This window comes from Geotrypetes seraphini, chromosome 1 (assembly GCF_902459505.1).
Source record: "Geotrypetes seraphini chromosome 1, aGeoSer1.1, whole genome shotgun sequence".
Lineage (NCBI taxonomy): Eukaryota > Metazoa > Chordata > Amphibia > Gymnophiona > Dermophiidae > Geotrypetes > Geotrypetes seraphini.
In genome coordinates this window covers 452,865,243-452,891,063 of record NC_047084.1, presented here as the reverse complement: position 1 = coordinate 452,891,063, position 25,821 = coordinate 452,865,243, and the positions used below count along the sequence as shown (strand labels likewise).

Genomic DNA, 25,821 nt, shown 5'->3' with positions numbered 1-25,821 from the left:
TGAAATTTCTATGCAAATTTGTTGTTTAAATGTTCTGCTTTTCTGATGTGGGGGTATTGCGGGACTATATGCACTGTTATTTTGATGGTTTGACTTGGGGCTCGGGGAGGCATCTTCCTGTGATTTCACACACCTGCAGGTCCACGCTGGTGAGCTCTGCAGATGTGTCCACTCCGAAGGAGGTGGGGAAATGGAAAGGGGGGAAGGGGGGCAGGGGTTTTGGAGGGCAGGAGGGGATAGTTGGGGAGGGGGAGCCATGGGAGGGAGATGTTTTCTTTTCTATGGAATACATGTGAGCTTGTATGGGTTATATTGGACATTCTGGTGTGAATGGGTGCCGCTCTGACTTGTATGCTCCTCCACCCTGGGTTAGGCTGGGAGCCTGGGTGGGATTTTGGCAGATAGATAGGGTTAGCCTCACGTCTAGAATCTGTGACTTTTCATGGTTCTAGCCACCACTTTACGTATTGTTTCCTGGAATGTTTCAGGAATTACTTCCCCTATTAAAAGAATGAAAATTTTGAATCAATTGAAACGTCATAAAGCTGATATTGTGTGTCTCCAGGAGATGCGTCTGACGGACGAAGAACATTCCAAATTAAAGAGATATTGGGTGGGTGAAGTATTTGCAGCTTCTCCACAGAAATATGCGGCTTGTCCATCCCCAGATACAGTGGTGCCTCGCATAACGGACGCCTCGCACAGCGAACGCTGCGCACAACGAACTTCAGGTCTTGCTTCCCACAACGAACTTCGTTTCACACAACGAAGTCGCCCGAGCTGCATCCTTAACTGCCCTCTCTCCGCCTGGCTCCCTGTGCAGTGGCGCTACATATTTTAAACCCCCCTGCCGCCGCTGCTGCATATTTTTAAGCCTCTGCCGCCACCGCACATTTTTAAACCTCCCCCCGCCGCCACATATTTTTTTAAAAAAGCCACCACTGCTGCAACTTTAATCTCACCCGCTCACTCGTAACTGGTGGTCTAGCAAATTTCCCAGCCAGAAGCGCACAGATCAAGAGCAAGCCTTCTGTGCTACTGCCTGGGCCTGCGCTGATCTCTGAATGGCTGCAGTCAGCTCTCGCGGGACTCACAAGAACTAACTGCAGCCATTCGGAGATCGGCATGGGCCCACACAGGCATGCAGAGGAATTGCTCCTGATCTCTGCGCTTCTGGCCTGTACGCCACTGGCTGGGAAAGATGGGAGGAATTAAAAAAGGTACCGAGGGGGGATGATTAAAAAGGTACTGGGGAGTATGTGGGGGGTGATTATAATACACAGCAAGGATCAACAAAACCCCTGTCTCCCCTCCCCTTCACATATATCCCCTCTACTATCAAGAATTTATCTTTTTTTATGTCATCTTAGCATATTTTATGCTACAGAACAAATTATTTTTTTTAACATGTATTGTTATGGGAAAACGCGTTTCACATAACGAACTTTTCGCATAACAAACTTGCTCCTGGAACCAATTAAGTTCGTTGTGTGAGGCACCACTGTACTAGGGAAAATCTAATTTCCATAGAATCATCTCTTAATTCTCACATACACGAACACATTACGTTAAGGGGAAGCTACCAGCGAGAGAGGAGGTGGGGCCGTTGGACGATGGGGATAGGAAGGGAGTGATTAAGGAGGATAAAGAGGTAGCTGAGAGGTTGAACACGTTCTTCTCGTCGGTTTTCACGAGCGAAGACACATCTAATATACTGGACTCAGAGGAGCTCATGAATGGGGAACAGGCTGAAAAATTGGAACACATAGAGGTAAGTAAGGAGGATGTCCTCAAACAGATAGACAGGCTGAAATGCGGCAAATCACCGGGCCCGGACAGGGATCCACCCAAGGGTTCTGAAGGAACTAAGACAAGAAATAGCAGGCACAATCCAGCATGTTTGCAACCTATCCCTGAAAACTGGTGAGGTACCAGAGGACTGGAAATTGGCGAATGTCACACCTATCTTCAAGAAGGGATCGAGGGGTGACCCCGGGAACTACAGGCCGGTGAGCCTGACTTCAATTATAGGGAAGATGGTGGAAGCTATGATCAAGGACGGCATTTGCAAGCACATAGAGAGGAATGGCCTACTGAGAACAAGCCAGCACGGATTCTGTAAGGGAAGGTCGTGCCTAACGAACCTTCTGTACTTCTTTGAGGGAATAAGCAGTCGGGTGGACAATGGGGAACCCATAGACATCATTTACCTCGATTTTCAAAAGGCTTTCGACAAGGTGCCACATGAAAGGCTGCTTAAGAAGCTGTGGAACCACGGGGTGGGAGGGGATGTGCACAGATGGATCAAGCACTGGTTGTCGGGTAGACTGCAGAGGGTCAGAGTAAAGGGTCAATATTCTGACTGGAGGGGAGTCACAAGTGGTGTGCCACAGGGGTCGGTGCTGGGGCCGTTACTCTTTAACATATTTATCAATGATCTGGAAAAGGAGGCAAAGTGCGAGGTTATAAAATTTGCAGACGATACCAAACTGTGCGGCAGAGTTAAGACCAGGGAGGAGTGTGAGGACCTACAAAGGGACCTGGACAAGCTGGAAGACTGGGCAAACAAATGGCAAATGCGCTTTAACGTGGACAAATGCAAGGTCATGCATATAGGGAAAAAGAACCCGTTATTCAACTACAAATTGGGGGGGGTATTATTGGGAGACAGCAGACTTGAGAGAGACTTGGGTGTGCTGGTGGATGCATCAATGAAGCCATCTGCACAGTGTGCAGCAGCCTCGAAAAAAGCCAACAGGATGCTGGGCATCATAAAGAAGGGCATAACAACCAGAACACGGGAAGTCATCATGCCATTGTATCGAGCGATGGTGCGTCCACATCTGGAATACTGCGTTCAGTATTGGTCGCCGCACCTCAAGAAGGACATGGCGGTACTTGAGAGAGTCCAAAGGAGAGCAACGAAAATGGTAAAAGGGCTGGAACACTGCCCATACGCCGAGAGGTTGGATAGGCTGGGGCTTTTCTCTCTGGAGAAGAGTAGGCTCAGGGGAGATATGATAGAGACCTTCAAGATCATGAGGGGCATAGAGAGGGTGGATAGGGACAGATTCTTCAGACTGAAAGGGACAGCAAATACGAGGGGGCATTCGGAGAAACTGAAGGGAGATAGGTTCAAAACAAATGCAAGGAAGTTTTTTTTCACCCAAAGGGTCGTGGACACTTGGAATGCGCTACCGGAGGAAGTGATCAGGCAGAGTACGGTACAGGGATTCAAACAGGGATTGGACGGATTCCTGAAGGATAAAGGGATCGTGAGATACTGAGGGAGGAGCTGGGATGTAACACAAGTATAGAAAGCTAATCAAGTAATGAGTATAGAAACCCAACCAGGTCGTGCATGTGCAAGACCGGAGGGCTAGGACTTTGATGGTAAGATAGGACTTCAATGAGGAACCAAGGTGGCAAGGGAGCCCCTTCTGGTGATTCAGACAGGTCGTGACCTGTTTGGGCCGCCGCGGGAGCGGACTGCCGGGCAGGATGGACCTATGGTCTGACCCGGCGGAGGCACTGCTTATGTGCTTACATGATGAAGATACTATTTTATAAAAAAATTTAAATATCATAGATATGGTAACCGTGCAGGCAAATTGTTATCTTACCTTACGAACAGGGTGAGAGGACAGCGTTTTATAATGGGGATAAAAGATGGATTGGGGAGACTCCACCATAAAACATCTCAGATCTCTAATCTTTTCAGGTCCTACTTTCAGGATTTCTATGCCAAACAGGATCGGGGAGCGGGTTCCCCGATTGGGAATTACCTCGCGGATTCAGGCTTACTGATGCTGACATTGTTTCATTAAATGCCCCTATTACACCTAGAGAATTGCAGAGGGGGATTCAGAATCAGAGGAATTATTCAGCTCCCAGTCCTGTCCTCCCAGATTGGTGCTCCCTTGAGAGATTATTTTACATGAATTATTGAGCAAGGGAGCTTTCCCCTGGATGCAAATGAGGCATCGATCACTTTAATTCTGAAGCCGGGAAAGGAGGCGACTTCTATTGAATCTTATCGCCCCATTTCACTCCTTAATGTTGATGTAAAAATTCTGACAAAAATTTTGGCTGACCACCTCTCTTTACTTCTCCCTAGTATCATTAGAATGGAACAGGTAGGATTTATGAAGGGCAGTCAGTACATAATGTTCATAAGGTGCTTTTAACAATGGCCCATGCACAGGGTCATGATATTCCTTTATTATTGATGAGTCTTGATGCAGCCCGAGCTTTTGATCAAGTTGACTGGACCTATTTGTTTGGTGTCCTAGATTATGTGGGAGTGATGGGTTGGTATGTGCAGGCGTTACAGACTTTATATGCTTCCCCGATTGCACGTTTATTAATGATACGATAATTGCGAGTTTTCCAATAGAACGTGGAACGTGGCAGGGTTGCCCATTATCCCCACTTTTTCTGCTTTATTTAGAGCCTTTTTTAAGAACCTTAATCCAGGATCCTGATGTGACTGGGATGGCATTTACAGATCTTACGGTAAAGGTATTGGCCTTTGCTGATGATTTAATAGTCACGTTGACTTGACCCCATCTTTTGCAATCCCTGGAAGAGTTTAGGTTTTATTCGGGGTTTACGTTGAACTATCTCAAGTCCAAGGCCTTAGTTATTCCTATTGCCCTTCAGGATACCTGGGAAGGGGAGTTTCCTTTTTCTTGGGCTCCTACAGCGCTTAAATATTTAGGGGTGTGGTTGCCTCATGACTTGTCCACATTATATACTTGTAATGTGTCTCCGTTAATGGAGGAAATGAGACACCAGCTTAAACTCTGGACTCCTTTCCCTTTGTCAGTGGCGGGACGGGTGGCTTTATATAATACGGTATTATTCCCGAAATGGCTTTCCCGTTTTCAGGTTTTACCACTGCTGTTAACCCATTCCCACCATGTCCAACTCTCCAGAGTTTTACAATTCTATCTTTGGGGGGGGGGGGGGTAAGAGGCTGTGTATGACCTATTTGCGCATGTGTATACCCAGGGAGAGGGGGGCTTTGGCTTGTTGAACATCCGCTGGTATGCAATGGCATGCCAGATGTGACTTATTAATGATTGGTTTAGAGGTACATCTTACTTCTCTGCCACCCAGGTGGAGTTATCAGTGTTGATTCCTTATAATATTAGCTATCTGTTACATGTCTCAGCCCCAGCTCTCCGCTCTGTAGTGGCGAGGTATCCAATCTTCGCCCCTGTGCGGCGGACATGGCAATGGGTTTGTGGCTGCTTAAACCTATCCTCAATGATCTCTCCCTATCTTCTGATACAGGGTAACTGTGATTTTGTTCCAGGTTTGCATAACCCTCCCTTTCGGCGATGGGCTTCTCAAGGATTACAATATCTTTTCCAATTGTACACGGAGGAGGGGACTTTTGCCTCCTTTCGCTCTTTGCAACAAACTTTTGGACTCTTGGAAGTGGACTTGTTTGTTTATTGGCAAGTACGTCATTATGTCCACTCAATGCCGGGACTCCACTTAACAGAGGTATGTTGAGAAACGATTTTGGAGATGTTCAGTTTTTCTGCTCAGCAACAGATACCTTTACGACTTCATCTTGTGGGACTCCGTGACACGCAATCCGGCATCAATTTGGAGATCTTTTTTTTATTATTATTATTTATTTATAATTATACAATCTAATTTTACAAGAATAATTCTTGTTCCATTAAATACAGGGAAGAAAAAATTACAAAGCAAAAATTAAATTCTTACAATACATCATATTGATTAACCCCTTCTTAGACCACTATAATAGGGGGTGATCAAGCATAAATTTAGAGAGAAATTTAAAGGTATAAGTTAAACCAAAAAAGGCATAATGTATCAAGCATCCATTACTACCAATGTCTCTCAATCCTTGATGATCTTCTTAACATCTAGAAATTCCTTCAGATGGCTAGGAGAGAAAAAAAGCGTATTTAACACCCAAGTACCTAACCAAGCATTTGCAGGGGTATGCCAAAAGAAACGTTGCTCCCAGGTTTATAGTCTGTTGTCACATAGAAAGAAATTCTTTCCTCCGGGTAGTCTTAGCAACAACAAGGTATATCCATATTTTCCGTCCCCCAAATAATTTTTGGGAATTTTTGAAGAACAATTTCATAATCATATTCACATCTTGCTCAAAAACAAATGATACTAATAACGTTGCTCTATCCGTCTCAGATGTTATTGTTTGTTCAAGTAAAGCCGTCACATTTGCAAAATCTATCACATTTGTCTTTCCAACCTTTTCTTTTCCAATCCCATTTCCAATCTCATTTTCATCTTCTCTTCCAGGCATCTTTTTATTTGGTAAATAATAAATTTTATTAATTGGAGGAATACAGTTTGAAGAAATTTCCAAATTTTCAATGAAGTATCAATTTGGAGATCTTAGCAGCCACCTGGTCAGAGGACTTGCAGTGTGTGCTTACGGCGTTACAAGTGCAACAGGTTTTGAAGAATTTGAGGAAGCTGTCTTCTAATGTTCTCCATTGGGAAATGCAACTTAAGTTCCTTCTCTGGCTGTATATCCCACCCACGAGAGCATTCCGGATGGAGATCACTCCAGTACACAACTGCCCTAAATGTGCACAGGCTCAGGCTACACTGGGCCACGTTTTGGACATGCCCGTGTATCCAGCAATTCTGGACTAATTTGGGACACTACACGACTTCCTTATGGGGGAGGCACTGGCTGCCCATGCCTAGAGCACTTTTTGGATTTTACCAGATAACATCTCCCAAGCCTAAAGGAATGTCAGGGTTTATAGCAAGAGTGCTTCTGTTGGGGAAAAAAGCCATTTTGACAAGTTGGCTGTCCACTGACCCTCCGACATATAGTCATTGGAGGTCTTTGATGATCATCCAAGCCTCCTTACAACTCTGGATGGGGGTCCGGGACGTCACTTTCAGATGATCTGGGAACATTTTTGGTTGGATTTTACTCCGCATGCCCGGAGTAGACTTTTGAATGTCTGACTTGGAACAGTGATAGTTTTGCAGGCTCACATTCTTGCTGTGTTGGGTGGTATGGGGGAGGGGGTTGTTTACTGTGCAAATTGTAAGAAACCTGTTTATTTTGTTATTCTTGTATGTGTGCACTTTGAAATTGAATAAATATATTTCCACATAAAAAACTAGATAGTAGTATTAGGATTGCATTCTCACGAGAAAAGAATTTGAAGGACATTTTGGGTCCTGCACAAATATTAGTAGAGAATTTAAAAAAATCATTGTGGCTTACAATAAGGTTAATGAGTACTCACAGCAGTAACATCAAGGATCATGGTAATATCGAGTTTAGTCCTGGATTATAGTGAGTATAGATATGTCTTTAGTGACTTCCTGAACTGAAGATAAGAAGGATTCTGTCACAAGCAGGCTGGAAGGCAATTCCAAATCTTACAACCTTGGAATTTGAAGACAAACTCAAAGAGTGATTTTCTCCGGCTTTGTCGTGGAGAGGGAAAAGGCAGTTTGTAGTATTAGGTCATTCTCGAATTGTAGAAGGAATGGGTGACCTGAATGACAAATGTTAGTCCAGTTGAATTTTCCCCATATATAGCCTTGTAGGCCATACATGCGATTTTAAATTGGATTCTGCTCTTAACCGGCAACTAGTGTAGCTCCGACAGTAGTTTACTGGTCCTCTCAAACTGGGTCATGCGAAAAATCAATCTAGCCTTTGTGTTCTTGAGCAACTGCAATCTCTTAAGTCCTTTCATTGAGATATTACAGTATAGAGAGTTACAATAATCCAAATATGGAAGTAAGACTGCCTGAACTACTATTATGAAGCTGGTCTGACTCAAGACTGGTCTTATCTGTCTGAAGGGAGGTTGTATCTGTCTGAAGAAGAACTTTTTGACCTATCTGCTCTCCCAATGTAAGACCAGAGTCGAGGATAACAACCAATACCTTTGATGTTTTGTCTATTGTTAGTATTTCGCCCAAAGACAATATTAGTTCTGAATGCGGTAGCGAGTTGTAGTCCCCGAACCAAAAGCACCTTTGGCTTCTGTTCATTTGATTTGAGGAAGTTCCTTTGTGAAAATGTAATCTGCATAGGAAAATATGTGAACTTGTGTGGCAGAGAACCGCTTAACAAAGGCACTAATATATATACATTAAATAAGGATGGTGAAAGTGGGGAGCCTTGTGGCACCCCACAGAAGGCTTTCCATGTATGGGACTTCCTACCATCCTGTCTCACTGCACATGTTCTCCTGTCTATGACTTCTTTGAACCATTTTAATATTACCCCATGGACACCTAGCTCTTCCAATTTCAGAAGTAACAGCGAGTGATAAATTGAAATAATTGCTTTTGTCAAATTTATGGGTAACTGAAAATCTGATAATTTTCTATTACTAGAATTTTGTCTTTCACAAATTTTTAAAATCACTTATTGTATAACCTCTTTACTCTCTTGTATACCGCAATGAACTGAAAGGTATTTGTGGTTTAGAAATAGAAATGCGTCAAATATCAAACCGTAACAGAACAATTTGTTTGCTTTTGCTTAGATAGGACTTTACCCGACATTAATTCTAGCAGTAAGGATTCGGTGCTGTGCATATACCTGAAGCCATGTTGTGAGTCATGGAATCTATTCAAGGTTTAAGAAGTCGGATAGTTGTGTATTGAGTGTAGCGCAGTGGTTAAAGCTACAGCCTCAGCACCCTGAGGTTTGGGTTCAAACCCACGCTGCACCTTGTGACCTGGGCAAGTCACTTAATCCCCCCATTGCCCCAGGTACATTAGATAGATTGTGAGCCTGCCGGGACAGACAGGGAAAAATGCTTGAGTACCTGAATAAACTCATGTAAACCGTTCTGAGCTCTCCTGGGAGAACGGTATAGAAAATTGAATAAATTAAATTAAATTAATAATTCCATCAATTTAGCAAGCCATGGTATGCCCACTACTGGCCTGTAATTTTCCACTTAGAACACATACGTTAGGACACAAGTCCACTTAAAATGTAAGAGAATGACAGAGCCACTGGTTGAACATTTTAATCACACCTTTAAGGATTTGAGGTGTTTTTGCATAGACACAGCCAGCAATTGCAAGAGGAGGTAACAGAAGGAGACTGTTACAACATGAGGCACGCTGGATTTTTAGTCTACAATCATTAATACCTATGGAACTCAATATGATGATTGAGTGGAAAGTGTTTTTGTGATTTTTTTCTCTCCATATAGTTATTCAGTAGAATTTATGAAGAATTATAAGAGGTATATGAATGATAATGTTGCTTAACGTGACAGTTGGTCCTTCAGATCATTATTGTTAAAATTGGCATGTGTTAAGTGGAGAGTATTTTGTTACAATGGTATAATATTTATGATATAGGATGTTTATAGGTAAATATGTATGAATAAACAGTGCGCTTATGCAACGTTTAGCTTGATTTGGTGCTGTTACAGCTGATGTTTGCATTTTAGTGCTTACGCAGAGTTTGCAATGAGTGAATGGGTAGAATGAAAGTATTTACAGTATTGTACATGCGTGGCATTTCTGTTAGTGAAGGCACCATTGTTGAGTATCTTGCTTGCCATGTGCTGTAACTAGTACAATCACAGTAAATGGGTTTATACTGTATTTTGTTAATATCACATGCAGTGAATGGTTTTCTGACCCTAGCTGTTTTGTGTTTTATAGATCTTGATGCAGCCTTAATAAGTGTGACCCCCAAAGAAGCTGGCTTGACCAGTGAATGGGGTCTCATTGGGCTTGGGCTGTTGCTTAAGAAAAGTGTGTAATCTTATTTTCAACAAATATTTTTAAAAAGTGTAGCTACCATATTGTTTTGAATAATACTATACTAAAGATGTTCAATGAATGCTTTTAAATAAGTTATTATTAATATGACCGTTTTTTGAGGGTTGATGATTGAAATCTGGAATCATAAGTCTCAGACTGAGTTCCAATGCACTGAGTAGATATCAGATTATTTTCCTCTCTTTAGCACATTGCTTGCTTTGATTATAATGATTATAATCATTTGATTATAATCATTAAAATCATAAATAATTATTTAAGGGTCATCATTGGTGATTCTTTTCTAGAAAGCCCTGGATTAAGCGGAATCTAAGTCAACATAACCATACAGAAGACAGGTTTGTACTGGTCTAATTACATCATTATATTTAATCATTAAATAAGCATGTTTTCACAATTTTTGCATTAAGTGCTGAGAACATATGTGTTTTCCATATATTACTACATTATCATGAAGTTTCCTTCACACTGCATAAAGGCCTCCCAAGATGATGCCCATATGAAGGCTGACACGCTCAGCTTTCTTGAAAGTGAAATGCCAAATGCAGCAAGTAGTAATGTTTAGATGACAGTAAAATATCACTATTAATAAATAAAGGAAAAAAGCCAGCAGAGCTACACAAAAAAATTAAACCCTAATTGAGCTCACACCTATGCATACACCACTACCAGACATCTAACAGATTAGTTATATACTCAAATACCTCCTTCAAGAGCCTGATGCTTGGCATCTATAGCTTAAATAAGGGATGCAAGAAGCAGAACCAGCTGAGAGGATTATTGTGTTATCACAACAGTTCACTGAATATTGACCAGATAGCACAGTTACTTACCGTAACAGGTGTTTATCCAGGGACAGCAGGCAGTTATTCTCACATGTGGGTGACGTCATCCATGGAGCCCAGATGGGGATAGCCTCGCAAGCAGACTTGCATGAAGAAACTCAGAAGTTTCGAGTCTGCTGCACCGCGCATGCGTGAGTGCCTTCCCGCCCAGCACAGGACGCGTCTCCTCAGTTCAGATAGCTAGCAGAGAAGCCAACCCGGGGAAGTGGGTGGATTGTGAGAATAGCTGTCTGCTGTCCCTGGATAACACCTGTTACGGTAAGTAACTGTGCTTTATCCCAGGACAAGCAGGCAGCCTATTCTCACATGTAGGTGACCTCCAAGCTAACCAAAATGGGATGGTGGGAATGTTGGCAATTCAGGAGAATAAATTTTGTAATACTGCCTGGCCAAAACGACCATCCTGTCTGGAGAAAACATCCACACAATAATGAGAGATGAAAGTATGAACCGAGGACCAAGGTGACAGCTTTGCAAATTTTCTCAATAGGAGTGGATCTAAGGTAAGCCACTGAAGCCGCCATGGCTCTGACTTTATGGGCTGTGACTCGAGTCTGTAGATGCAGTCCAGCCTGAGCATAGCAGAAAGAGATACAAGCAGCTATCTAGTTGGAGATGGTTCGCTTAGAAATCGGATGTCCTAACTTGTTTGGATCGAAGGAGACAAAAAAGTTGAGGAGCAGATATGTGTGATTTGGTGCATTCTAAGTAGAAGGCCAAAGCATGGTTACAGTCCAGGGTATGAAGAGCTGATTCTCAGGATGAGAATGAGGTCTTGAAAAAAATACTGGAAATACAATGCATTTATTGAGATGAAATTCTGAAACCACTTTAGATAAGAATTTAGGATGAGTAAGGCGGACCACCTTGTCATGATGGAAAACTGTGAAAGCTGGATCAGCTACTAAAGCTTGCAGCTCACTGACTCTTCGAGCAGATGTAAGGGCAATGAGAAACACCACTTTCTAAGTGAGATATTTCAGATGAGCCGTTTCCATTGGTTCAAAAGGAGGCTTCATCAATTGAGCAAGAACAACATTGAGATCCCAAACCACTGGAGGTGGTTTGAGAGAGGTTTGACACTGAAAAGTCCTTTCATAAATCTGGAAACCACAGGATGAGCAGAAAGGGGTTTCCCTTCAATAGGCTGATGGAAAGCAGTAATTGCGCTAAGATGGACCCGAATGGATGTAGACTTGAGGCCAGAGGTAGATAAGTGCATGAGATAATCCAAGACGGAAGACAAGGAGGTATCTCGAGGCTCCTTGTCATGAGAGATGCACCACGTAGAAAATCTAGTCCATTTTTGGTTGTAGCACTGTCTAGTGGCAGGCTTTCTGGAAGCCTCTAAAATGTCCCGAATAGGTTGAGAAAACTGAAGAGGAGTTATGTTGAGAGGTACCAAGCTGCCAAGTGTAGAGACTGCAGGTTGGGATGAAGAAGAGATCCATGTCTCTGTGAAAGCAGAGATGGGAAAACTGGTAGAAGGTATGGCTCCCTGCTGCTGAGCTAAGTAGAAGGGAGAACCAGGGCTGCCTGGGCCTTCGAGGAGCTATTAGAATCATGGTGGCATGATCGTTCTTGAGCTTGACAAGAGTCTTGAGAATGAGAGGGAATGGAGGGAACGCATATAGGAACAGATGTGTCCATTTCAGAAGGAAAGCATGTGCCTCGAGGCGATGAGGAGAGTATAACCTGGAGCAGAACTGAGGCAGTTTGTGGTTGTGGGGAGATGCAAAGAGATCTATTTGAGGAGTTCCCCACTGAGAAAAAATGTGATGAAGAGGCGAAGAATTGAGTGTCCATTTGTGAGGTTGCAGAAGACGACTCAATTTGTCCGCCAGACAGTTTTTCTCTCCTTGAATGCAGACTGCTTTCAGGAAGGTGTTGTGATGGATCGCCCAGTCCCACACCCTTTGAGCTTCCTGACAAAGAAGGAGAGATCCTGCTCCTCTCTGCTTGTTGACGTAATACATGGCGTCTTGATTGTCTGTCCGAATAAGGACTACCTGGTCGTGAAGAACATGCTGAAAAGCTTTAAGAGCACTGAAAATCGCTCTGAGTTCCAACAGATTAATATGACACTGACGATCCGTGTTGGACCAGTGGCCTTAAGTACAGAGACCGTCGAGATGAGCCCCCCCAAGTGTAGGTTGAGGAATCTGTCGCAAGAACCATCTGGTGAGGGGGGTGTCTGAAACATTAAACCTCTGGAGAGATTGGAAGAGAGCATCCACCAGTGGAGAGACTGTCTCAACGAAGGAGTGACTGTAATATGCTGAGCGAGTGGGTCGTAAGCCTGTGCCCAATGAGATGCCAGGGTCCACTGAGGAATTCTGAGGTGAAGTCTGGCAAAAGGAGTCACGTGAACGGTCGAGGCCAAGTGACCGAATAGTACCATCATGTGTCTCGCTGAGAATGAAGAAAGGGAAGACACTTTGCGGCAAAGCTGAAGAAGAGCATCCAGACGCTGCTGAGAAAGGAATGCTCTGAATTGGACAGTGTCCAGAACAGCTTCGATGAACTGTAGGTTCTGAGAGGGCTGAAGGTGAGATTTGGGAAAGTTGATTTGATTTAGAATCTTAAGCTTTGTAGGAACCACGTAGTCCGTTGGGTAGCTACAATAACTCCGAAATGTTGAATCATGGTTCTGCAGAGCTGCTGCCACCACTACTAGGCACTTGGTGAACCCTCGTGGAGATGATGCCAGGCTGAAGGGTAGCACTCTGTACTAAAAATGCAGATTCCCCACCTGAAATCTGAGGTACTGATGGGAGGCCGGATGAATGGGGATGCGAGTATAAGCCTCCTTGAGATCTAGAGAACATAACCAATCATTCTGATCTAGAAGGGGATAAAGGGATGTCAGGGACAACATGCAACATTTTTCTTTGACCAAAAATTTGTTGAGAGCCCCAAGATCCAGTATGAGCCGCAGCTCGCCCGTCTTCTTCGGAACTAGGAAGTAACGGGAGTAAAACTCTGTGTTCTGCTGTTCCAAGGGAACTTCCTCGCTGGCACAGAGACAAAGCAGAGCTTGAGCTTCCTGAATAAGAAGGGCGGTTTGGGATGGATTGGAAGGATACTCTCTTGGAGGAAGCTCTGGTGGAAACTGAGTGAAATGAAGAGAGTATTCATCCCTGATTATTGACAACACCCAGAGGTCAGATGTAATGGTCTCCCATTGATGGTAACAATGATGGAGACGACCTCCGATGGGAAGAGAGAGGACAGAGGCAGAATGATGGAGGTTATGCTCTGTTTGAAACAGTCAAAAAGGCTGAGAAGCCTTTGGTGCAGCAGAAGGCTGAGGTTCTGTTGCTTCTACTGTTGTTGCAGTTTCTTGGGAGGTGCTCAAGTGTAAGGAGCTGCCCTCTGAATAAAACACCTCTGATTGGATGAAAGAGGTCGAGAAGGCTTGGAAGAAGCTGGCTTAGGCTTTGGTCCGATGATGGTAGCAAAAGATTTCTCATGCTCAGACAACTTTTTGGTGGTGGCCTCTATCGATTCATCAAAGAGGTCATTGCCTTTACAAGGAATATTGGCCAGACGATCCTGAATGTTGGGATCCATATCTTTTTTTTTTTTTTAATTCTTTATTCCTTTTTAATCGTTCAACAAGTGTACAAGAAAAAAGAATCATACATAGTCTCATAAACAACACTTGAAAAATCCAAGTCAATTAACAATTGTATATATATATATATATATATATATATATATATATATAAACCCCTACCCCTCCCAACATTATTTTTCTTTATTCATTTTTAACCTCTCCTCAAGTGTACAAGAATCATAAGAACAACACTTAGTTATAAAATCTTATCATTATATTATATAAACATAAAAGGAATCCTTACCCTACCCTCCCTCCATCCCTATTAGTAATTTTATTTCATCACTTTATCAAAACAACCCTTCCCAACCTCCCTTCCTTAAATGGTGCATCTTCAAAAGAAAAATGGTATCTATTCATTACAAAACAATGTTAATGGATCCATATCAATGGTGCGAAGCCAGGCAAGGCGGCACATCGCTACTGAGAAAGCAGTGACCCTCAAGGAAAGTTCAAAGGCATCATAAGATGACTGAAGAAGGTGTAACCGGAATTGTGCTAAAGTAGCAATGACTTGCTGGAACACAAAAAGCCTGTGTTGACCAAGGTCTTTAGAAAAGTAAGGGAGTATATCAATAAAATACTTGAAATAAGTAGTAAAGAAAAAATTATAATTTAAAATTCTGGAGGCCATCATCGAATTTTGATAAAGACGATGGCCAAACTTGTCCATGGTCCTGCCTTCCCTGCCAGAAGGTATGGTAGCATAGACCCTGGAAGGATGACTCCTCTTTAAGGAAGATTCCACAAGAAGGGACTGATGAGATAGCTGAGAGTTCTCAAAGCACTTGCAATGTACAGTTCTATACCTCAATTCCAACTTGCCTGGAACAGCAGGGATGGCATAAGGAGTCTCCAGGTTTCGTTTGAAAGTTTGAGAACTAAGCCTGTTAAGAGGAAGTTTGAGAGACTCCGCAGGAGGCCGAGGCAAACTCATTTCCTCTAAATACTCCTTAGAGTATTTAGAACCAGAGTCCAATTTAAGATCCAGGTACTCAGCCATTTAACAGAGGAAAAGGACAATTGATCCACAAGAGGATGGCCTCGAGAGGGACTCGGTGATCTCAAAGCACCTCGAGTGGAAAACGAAGGCGAGGCCTCTCTGGACTATTGATATCCCAGCGAATAAGCAGACTGGGACGAGGTACTGGGAGAAGCGGAGCCCTCAGGTTCTACTATTGGTGTCTTGGATCGAGGAGTTGGAGGCCTCGAAGAGCTGGAAGGCCTGGATGAGGAAGGCTTCTCTTTGGAGGAGGACCTGCGCCTCGATAAGGGCTTTGACCGGCGAAGAGAATGCTGCCTTGGCTTCGCCCTATGCCTCAAAACGGGCAATGCTTTATGTGAGGATATAGGGCTGGAAGCTGTAGATCGAAGTCCCATAGACTCTGTGCTCTGGATCAAGGTATCTCGAAGTACTCCCAGCGACTCAGCTCCTTGTATGGAGTGTGAGGATTCCAGATGAGACACTCGCAAAGACTCGACTCCTTGCATAGTGTGTAGATTCAGCTCAAGGCACAGGCAAGGACTCCACCTCTTGTGAGACTGCTGAGTGCCCAGGCTGGACTGCAGGAAGCAGGGTCGAGGCAGGACCATATTTGGCCAGTAACTGAACAAATTCCCACTCTAAAATGGTCTGGATGGTAGCCTGCAATTGTGGATGACCACTTGCTGAGGCTAAATGCTCCGAGGACGAATGCTTCGACTTGGAGGAATGATGTTTAGGTAGCTTGAGGACCACCGCTGGAACTGTCTGCTGAGGTATCTGACCTGAGGGAAGCTCAGGAGAACATTTGGCAGATTTACTCGAGGTCGAGGACGTTCCAAATGAGGAAGGCGTGTTTGAGGGCTCGAGGGCACGACTCCGGGCAATGATCAGGCCCCAGACACTGAAGGCACCAGCAGTGTGGGTCAATGAGTGAGATTGCATGCTGGCACTGGCTATACTGCTTGAAGCCTGTGACCGGCTGGGACATAGAAGGAAAGATAGCGGCTGCAAAGTCGAAGCCTGCAGGCTGAGGGCGTGCAACAGGCCCCGCTGTCACTCAAAAAAATTTTTTTTTAAAACAATGACTGAAATAAAAGCACAGTGACACGGTAATAAGAAAATAAAACACGAGCCACAGTGAGAGAAGGCAAGAAGCGAACTAAGTTCAACGCAGAGCATCAAATACGGACTTCTCGGCTCCCTGAAAAACTTAGAAGATGCGCCGTGTTCTGGGCGGGAAGGCGCTCGTGTTTGTGCGGTAAGGCAGACTTGAAACTTCTAAGTTTCTTCAAGCAAGTCTGCTTGCAAGGCTGTCCGAATATGGGCTCTGTGGATAATGTGACCCACATGTGAGAATAGGCTGCCTGCTTGTCCTGGGATAACAAGTCATGTCTCACATACAAAGATGTGTTGCACTGCCAACACTAATAAATATTTTCCCCTTTTTGGTATAAAGCAGATCTTCTCAAACTGTAGGTCAGGACCCCAAATAGGATCAAAAACCTGCCTAGGTGGGCTCTATATTATTCAACTTCTCCAGGGAAGTCACTCAATTTTATTTAGCTGCAAGCAAGGGGTCACAGGCACAAGACTGGGAAGCACTGGTATAAAGGAAGGTGATGAAAAGATTAGATGTTGGACCCCTGATGCAAGCACAATTCACTGAAACATGGCAGTGTTGGTTCAATAGTCAATACAATTTTATGATATCACACTAGTCCTCTTGGTTAGTTCTGCTCCTTGTATTCTTGCCCTTGTTTTGTGGAATTCTTTCCTTCTTTTTTTGTATATCTATAGCTTAAACCCTACACCCATTTTTTCTATAAATATTATAAAACTAGATTTAAACCATAAAAAATAAACTTTTAAAAACCCGTCTGAGCCGACTGGTGTCTCAGCAGTGCAATTTTTGAAAAAGGTTTTGATGCATCTTCCAGAGAAATCCAAGGGCCTCACACTGCAGGTCCACAACAGGGTAAAGCCTGATCCAATGCGTCCGTAATCAGTTTGTTCTCTCCAGCTGCAGCCTTAACCTTTCTGCAGCCTTCTGTGCTTCAGGTATCAGCAAGGATATGGTCGAGTACCACCACCTTAGCCATCCTTATCATCCTCCTCTCCCATTTCATCCATACATTCTGCTCCAGAAGTTCTCTCCTCACCCGCTTCTCTATTGCCAGTATTTAGCCTAGCAAACACATCCACCTTATCTTCATTTAGGTCCAGATCTGCAAGATACAAAAACAAGGCAACGTTCAAACAACCACAAAGACAGAGTCAACTGGATAAAGTCTGCACCTGAGAGAAAGTACGGCATTTATCATACTGAAATGTGACCCATTTATTCCTTCAGGTTAAGAACACAAATGCCTTCTTCAATTTTTCCAGGGATGGGTTTCTTCAACACCTACTTACATTCCCTTTTCAACAGGATAAGACAGCAATAATTCCAAACATAGGACACATTATTCTGCTCTTTTTTTGGGGGCAGGAACAAGGTTCACATATCAAACTCATGTTTTGAGTGCAAATTATTTTAGAATGTATTAAAACCCTACACAATAATAAAAAGCCTACTTTACACGAGAGGGGTCACAACATGTAAACTGGAAGGAAAAGACCTGCTCTCAATTCTGGAGAGGAGCAGTGCTTGATTTAGTTTTCAGTGGGAGATGTCCCCGAGTTTGCCCCTGAAGAAGGAAATGAAAGAGGGCTCTGTAGGGCGATCAGTTGGCACTCCCGGACAACAGACCCTCTTACTAGATGGATGTTTTTGGCTTCTCAGATAAGTCCTTGCAGATGGCAGTTTAAATTTATTGGACAAATGTGATTTCTTGATTTCTCAAGGCTCATCAATTAGTGATTTTGCACTTAGTGCGCTTTTTGAAATTCAGGAACGATGTGACTTTGCACCTGACACTTTGGGTACTTTATTATTATTATCTTCAATCTTTGCACATTTGAATTTATATTTATTATAATTTCTAACACATTACCGTATTTTCACGCATATCACGCGCGCGTTATACACGATTTTACAAACTGTGCATAACCTTGCGTGTTATATGGCGTGAGCACGTTGTACAAAATTTTTTTTACATAGTTCCCCCCCCCCCCGATTCACCCCCCCCGCAGGACCGCTCACACCCCCACCCTGAAGGACCGCTCGCATGCACCCGCACCCCCACCCCGAAGGACCGCTCGTACGCACTCCCACCCGCACCCCCACCCTGAAGGACCGCTCGCACCCCCACAGCCTCCCGACCCCCCTCCCATCATGTAGAAGCTCCTACCGGTGTCCTGCTGCTTCCTCTTGGCGGTCCCGGCCCTTCTGTGAGCCCTGCGCCTGCGCTGCTTCCTCTTCCGGCAGTCCCGCCCTTTCTCTGACGTCAAGCCCTCTTGCCCCGCCGACTCTCCGACATGATCTGGACAAGAGGGAGTTCAAGCCCTCTTGCCCCATCCAACCGCGGCACCCCCGACACGATCAGGGCAAGAGGGAGCTCAAGCCCTCTTGCCCTCCCGACTCCCCGACACGATCGGGGCAAAAGGGAGCCCAAGCCCTCTTGCCCCGCCGACTCGCCGACACGATCGGGGCAAGAGGGAGCTCAAGCCCTCTTGCCCCAGCCAACCGCGGCACCCCCGACACGATCGGGGCAAGAGGGAGCTCAAGCCCTCTTGCTCCAGCCAACCGCGGCACCCCCGACACGATCGGGGCAAGAGGGAGCTCAAGCCCTCTTGCTCCCCCGACCAGTGTTCCCTCTAAGCGGGCGGGTGTTGTGAGCAAACTTTTTTCACTGTGAGCTAAAAATATCGGGCGCCAGCAAGTTATGAGCCAAATAAATATGTTGTCAAAGTTGCTGATACATGAGGACGAGGTATTCAAAGGAATTTTAGGCCTACACGCTAAATTAAATAACGTTAAATAATATTTTTAAGAACACAGAAATTGTAGGGATGAAATGATATCTTAATAAATGTTTTACAACAAATGTAGTTATGTCTGTTACATCCATATGTGTAAACTGTAAATTAAAAACAGTCCAGAAGACAATATGTTTGATGCTTTCAATTTCTAGACCAGTGTTTTTCAACCTTTTTTGGGCAAAGGCACACTTGTTTCATGAAAAAAATCACGAGGCACACCACCATTAGAAACTGTTAAAAAATTTAACTCTCTGCCTATATTGACTATATATAAAGTAATTCTCTTGAATAGGAATCAAATAAACACAAAGAAAGTATTTTATAATTACTTTATTATGAAATAAAAATTATAAAAATTATAAAATACTTTATTCAGTGCGAAACCTGGGCCTGTTTGGCTGAACACAAAGCTGATATTCTGGCTGGAATGGAAGAAAGACACACACGTAGCTCTTCGTCAACAGCTCTCAGTCTCTCTCTGTATTTGGTTTTTATAGCATACAAAAATAGACAAATATACCCTCCATCCTTTTTATTAAACCACAATAGCAGTTTTTAGCGCAGGGAGCTGCGCTGAATGCCCAGCACTGCTCTTGACGCTCATAGGCTCCCTGCGCTAAAAACCACTATTGCGGTTTAGTAAAAGGGGACCATATTGTAAAATATAGACAGCAGATATAAATTCAGAACTGTGCATAGTAAGTGAAGGGAAGTTTTCATCTCTGGGAATTTACCCAGTTAACTATTAAGTTATTTGGGCAAATTCCTTTGAAAACTGTGGTAATACTGCCTCCACTTTGCTAAATTTAAAATAAAATCATTTTTCCTACCTTGTCTGGTGATTTCTGGTTGCACTTTCTTCTTCTGACTGTGCATCCAATCTTTCTTCCCTTCTATCAGCCTGTATGCTTTCTCTCCTCCACACCTCATTCCCTCCCCCAACTTTTTCTTCCTCTCTCCCTGACCTTTCTTTCTTTTTTTCTGTTTCTCTTCTTTCCTTCTGTTTCCCTGCCTGCCCCCTTTCTTTCTTTCTCCCAGCCTCCTGTCCAGCAGTAACTCTCTTCCCTTCCTCCCCTCCCAGCAGCATCTCTCCGTCTCCCTCTCCAGTAGCAGCTGTCCCTTTTTTTCCTAGCCCAGCAGCTTCCCAGATTCCTTTCCCTCCTCCCCTCCCAGAAGCATCTCTCCTTCTTCTCCTTATCCAGTAGCAGCTGTCCCTTTTTTTCCTTGCCCAGCAGCTTCCCAGATTCCTTTCCCTCCTCCCCTCCCAGAAGCATCTCTCCTTCTTCTCCCTCTCCAGTAGCAGCTGTCCTTTTTTTTCCTGGCCCAGCAGCTTCCCAGATTCCTTTCCCTCCTCCCCTCCCAGATGCATCTCTCCTTCTCCTTCTCCCTCTCCAGTAGCAGCTGTCCCTTTTTTTTCCTGGCCCAGCAGCTTCCCAGATTCCTTTCCCTCCTCCCCTCCCAGAAGCATCTCTCCTTCTCCCTTTCCAGTAGCAGCTGTCCCTTTTTTCCCCTGCCCAGCAGCTTCCCAGACTGATAGTGGTTTTCTCCCCTCCCAGCAGCTCTTCTTACTTCCCAGCGCAGCAATTCACGAAGGCAGCCTCGGGTCCTTTGTTGTGTCGCGCCGCCTCTGAGGAAAGAGGAAGTTGCATCATCAGAGGCAGCCGCGACTCAGCAAAAGCCCCGAGGCTGCCTTCGTGAATCGCTGCGCTGGGAAGTAAAGGAGAGCTGCAGAGAGGGGAGAAAGCCACTGTCGGAGGCTCCCCAAGATCTCTCCGGCCCAGCGCACGCTTCCGATGCTGATCTTGCAGAAGTTCAAATGAGTCAATCTTGCCGGTCCTGCGCTGTGACGAGAAACTTGTGCGCTGCGACCTAATATTTTGTGCGCCAGCGCACGCCAGCGCAGCTTAGCGGGAACACTGCCCCCGACTCCCCAACACGATCGGGGCAAAAGGGAGCCCAAGCCCTCTTGCCCCGACGACTCTCCAACTCCCCGACAATATCGGGCCAGGAGGGAGCCCAAGCCCTCCTGGCTCTGGTGACACCCCCCCCTGCTAGTTGTTCGGGCCAGGAGGGAGCCCAAGTCCTCCTGGCCCTGGAGACCCCCCCCGCTAGTTGTTCGGGCCAGGAGGGAGCCCAAACCCTCCTGGCCACGGCGACCTCCTACCCCCACCCCGCACTACATTACGGCAGGAGGGATCCCAGGCCCTCCTGCCCTCGAAGCAAACCCCCTCCCCCCAACGACCGCCCCCCCCCCAAGAACCTCCGACCGCCCCCCCAGCCGACCCGCGACCCCCCTGGCTGACCCCCACGACACCCCCACCCCCCTTCCCCGTACCTTTGTGTAGTTGGCCGGACAGACGGGAGCCAAACCCGCCTGTCCGGCAGGCAGCCAACGACAGAATGAGGCCGGATTGGCCCATCCATCCCAAAGCTCCGCCTACTGGTGGGGCCTAAGGCGCCTGGGCCAATCAGAATAGGTTGGGCCCAACCTGACCATGTGCCCAAGGCCCTGGCCCCAGGAGGGGCCTAAGGCTCCCGGGCCTATTCTGGGACCGCCGGAAGAGGAAGCAGCGCAGGCGCAGGGCTCACAGAAGGGCCGGGACCGCCAAGAGGAAGCAGAAGAACACCGGTAGGAGTTTCTACATGATGGGGGGGAGGGGTCGGGAGGCTGTGGGGGTGCGAGCGGTCCTTCAGGGTGGGGGTGCGTGTGAGCGGTCCTTCAGGGTGGGGGTGCGAGCGGTCCTGCGGGGGTGAATCGGACGTCGGGGGGGGGCATCAGGCTTTCAGGGTGGGGACAGGACTTCAAGGGGGAGAGGAGAGTCGGGGCGGGCGAAAGGAGAGTCGGGCAGCGACGGGAGAGTCGGGCAGCATGCGCGGTATACGGGTGTGCGCGGTATACAAAAAAATTTTTATATATATTTCGGTTTCCCGCGCGCTATACCCGTGTGCACGTTTTACACAGGTGCGCTTTATCTACGTGAAAATACGGTAATTGTTTTTTTAAGCTAGTGGATTGCTTTAAATGATGTTTATGGGTAACCTTGCATGCACTCTTGGGTGCTATATGCCCTGGTGAACTTTTGACTTTCTGCCAACAAGTTCCCATGAACTGATAGCCATCCCCAGCTATTTATTAAATCTCTAGAGATTCCTGGTGCATCTAACCAATATTAATCAAGTAGTGAAAACTTTGAAAGCCCGCAGGTTTAAGATAGTTCCCAGAATTGAGAGTAGGTCTTTTCCTTCCAGTTAAAAACCTACACTACATGGCACAGTCCATTGGGCACAACCTGTTTGGGCAACGAGGTCTTCTTATGTGGCTGCATATCACCTCTAAAGCAATCTTTTTTTTACAACAGTTCCTCCCTGTCCATACTCAAGTTTCTGGCTAAACCACAAAAAATCAAAAGCATTAATGTCCACAATCCAGAAGAATGAATGTCTTTGTAAGTGCCACACTAACTTTCACCGTGCTTGTCCTCATCCACGATCTCATGCACTTCTTCCTCTTCCTCCTCATAGTCATCATCTACAATCACCACACAGTCATCACCATTCTCTGTTTCACTGCAAAACAGCAAGATAGACACAGAAAGCTGTTTATGAATGGAAGAGTGTGCACTGTTCCATTTATCCATCAGATCTTCCCCATAACCTCTATCCAGGTCTCAATCCTTTCACTTCAAAAAGCTGACATTCCTACCCAACAGATAGAAGACTTACCTGTCCTCCTCTCTATTCTCTGTGCTCTCCCCCTCGCCCATAAGATAGTACTGTAGGGGATTGGGCCAAAGGTCTTCCTTAATGATCTACAAAAGTAAACAAACAAAATTAGTTGGAGAGATGGACGAGCATTACACATGAACATGGATGGAAAAATCCTGAATACAAAAGATCTAGTACAGGGTGTTGCAGCCCAGGGCAGTCCCCTGCCATGAAGTGGCTTTCTAGAATAGAAAAGAAGAAGCCAAGAGTAAACATAGGGAGAAACACAGAAGGAAAAAAAACCTTGACTAGCAAGAGCTCAGAAACCAAGGAAGTTACAAAACACAATTTTAAAAAGGAAAGAAGCAAACAAAAAATTCCCATAGCTTCCAGATATATTATCTAGTATTGATGTGTTAAATATTTATTCATTTCACACAGCTGGTACTACTGTGGGAGAAGCTCAAACTACTGACATCACACCTGTAGCTAAAACAATACTGATATTAAACAAACAAAAAATATAGTGAAAGCAGCAAATCAAATCTTGAAAAATCTCACCTCAGCAATCCTGTCTGCAGCAGGGAAGCTATGGTCAGAGAACCAACTGAAAAAACTCTGACCAGTACCACAGGCCTTCCTGCTCGGCCCCATGGGATCTTGGCCACGCCACCATCGAATAGGAGTGGAATGAGACACCAGTCTTCCTGTAAAGACAGGCATCAATTGATAGGAGCAGAGACCTGTTTTGAGCATCTCCATGTTTTCGCATACAAGTAATCAATAACAATTTAGAGCCTATCAACCCAAAATCCTAACAATAAGTATCATTAGTAATGAAAAATCTAAATTATTTACATGTGCAAAAAAGAGATTATGTACTTACCCTGGTAAGCTCTTTTCCAGAAGATAGGGGGGGACATTCTAGGCAAGTGGGTAGTATCCTAATAGCCGCGTGCCATATGCAGAAGGAATCCAATCCGGACTTTTACCCTGTGACTGCTCTACTTCAGTGTGCTCTCCAGCAACACCTACAGTTAGTACCCAAGAACCAAGAGCCACCTTGAAAACGTGAAGTAGAGATACCCATGGCAATAAAGACCATAAACAATTGTTCTGTTCAAGAAGAAACATGAGAGTAATAACTGGAAACAAGAAAAAATGCATCAAAGGAGTTCAGAAATATATACAGTCTTCCCAGGCAAAGGGCTGACATCCAAGAATCAACTTGGAGAAGCATAAATGGACAGTAGGCAGGCGTCTAGAATGTATCCCCTATCTACTGGAAAAAAGCTTAAGGGGTAAGTACTTAATCTCTTTTTCCAGTGCAATAGGATAGTGTTTTTCAACTCAGTCCTAGAGTAACCCCATGCCAGTCAGGTTTTCAGGATATCCACAATGAACATGCATGAAATAAATTTGCATATAATGGAGGCAGTGTATGCAAATCAAGTGTATGCATATTCACTGTGGATATCCTGAAAACCTGACTGTCAAGGGAGTACTCCAGGACCGAGTTGAGAAACACTGCAATAGGGGAGTCATTCTAGACAAGTGAGATGTACCAAAGCAGTCCCTAAATGTCAGGATGGGCCAAATGCGCTGACCCGGAAAACCAAGGACCTGAAGGCAGAGTCCAGTCTCGCTGCCACATCCACTCCATAATACTAGGCAAACGTGTAGAAATAGGACCACGTTGCTGCCACACACTAACTTCGGCCCACGAAGAAGCCATAGCCCTAGAAGAATGTACCTCAATGGAGACGGGAGACTGAGTCCCGAACAGAATATAGGCTAATGAAAGGCTCTACGGATTCATCTGGAGATTGTGACCTTGGTAGCGGGAGCACCCCACCTGACAGAATGAATCAGCACAAACAGATGGTCCGAGAGACAAAAGTCATTAGTGACCTCCAGATAGCGAAGGATCAAGGTACATCCATCTCATTTCCTCAAAATGCAATCTTTTTTTATTATTTTTATTCATTCAATTTTATAACTTTACAAGCATCTTGCTTAGGATAATACAGCAGGAATAAATATTCAAAATGTTCAACATGCAACAACCAGAGTGGAATTGTTCAAAAGAGTATGATGTGCACTAAAAAAGTGTCCTTCAATCTGTCTGGTGAAATGACGATCTTTATTGTTCAAATTGACAAATTGACTCGACATGCGCATGTTTCAGCCAACAGGCCTGCCTCAGGAGTCTTAAAAGTCACTAATGATGATTTACGAGGTATACTGACACTCGAATGAATCTGACCACAAATCAATCAAAGAACAGTGTCATGCCACAAAGAAAACGAATGCTGTCTGCTGGCACATGCGCATGTCGAGTTGGCCGAAACATGCGCATGTCGAGTCAATTTGATATTTGAACAATTCATTTCACCAAACGGATTGAAGGACACTTTTCTAGTGCACATCATTCTCTATTGGACAATTCCACTCTGGTTGTTGCATATTTGTGTCTGTGGTGTTGTTTTTTCCCCTGTATTTTTCTTTCCTCTCCTCTCAAATGTTCAACATCACATTTTACAAAAAATAATAATAAAAAGGCAATACAATTTTGCTTTCTTAGACCACAAATAACTATTGAGGGAGGTTAAGCAGGTAAATAAAAAGTTAATCAATCATGTTGAAAAAAGGTACCATACAAGGCTATAACATAACATTCTGCATTTTAATTCAATTTATCACCTTTACAGCAGCAGCCATTTTCTTAACTGCTCTAGTTGAAAGAAGACATACTTAACTTGAGCGCATTTGACAATACATTTGCACAGATATGCGAGCAAAAAAGAACGCCCCCAAAGCCCTAGTATCCTGTCGCATTGTTAGGAAAAGTTTTCTCCGTTCCTGAGTACCGTATTTTCGCGGATATAACGCGCGCGTTATACGTGATTTTACGTACCGCGCATACCCCTCGCGCGTTATATGGC

At 44.7% G+C, this 25,821-nt stretch overlaps 1 protein-coding gene across 1 annotated transcript in view; it reads right to left on the bottom strand.

Moving 5' to 3' along the window:
* Nucleotides 1-16,249: 16,249 nt before the first annotated feature.
* The window catches only part of TSPYL2 (TSPY like 2), a 67,088-nt gene continuing 57,516 nt past the window's right edge, over nucleotides 16,250-25,821 (bottom strand). The window contains exons 4-7 of the mRNA XM_033921579.1: nucleotides 23,438-23,583; nucleotides 22,895-22,980; nucleotides 22,635-22,738; nucleotides 16,250-17,475 (exon numbers count right to left, since the gene is read on the bottom strand). Of these exons, the coding sequence (XP_033777470.1) occupies nucleotides 17,342-17,475; nucleotides 22,635-22,738; nucleotides 22,895-22,980; nucleotides 23,438-23,583 (470 nt within the window). The 3' untranslated portion in view covers nucleotides 16,250-17,341. The remainder of the gene's footprint in view (nucleotides 17,476-22,634; nucleotides 22,739-22,894; nucleotides 22,981-23,437; nucleotides 23,584-25,821) is intronic.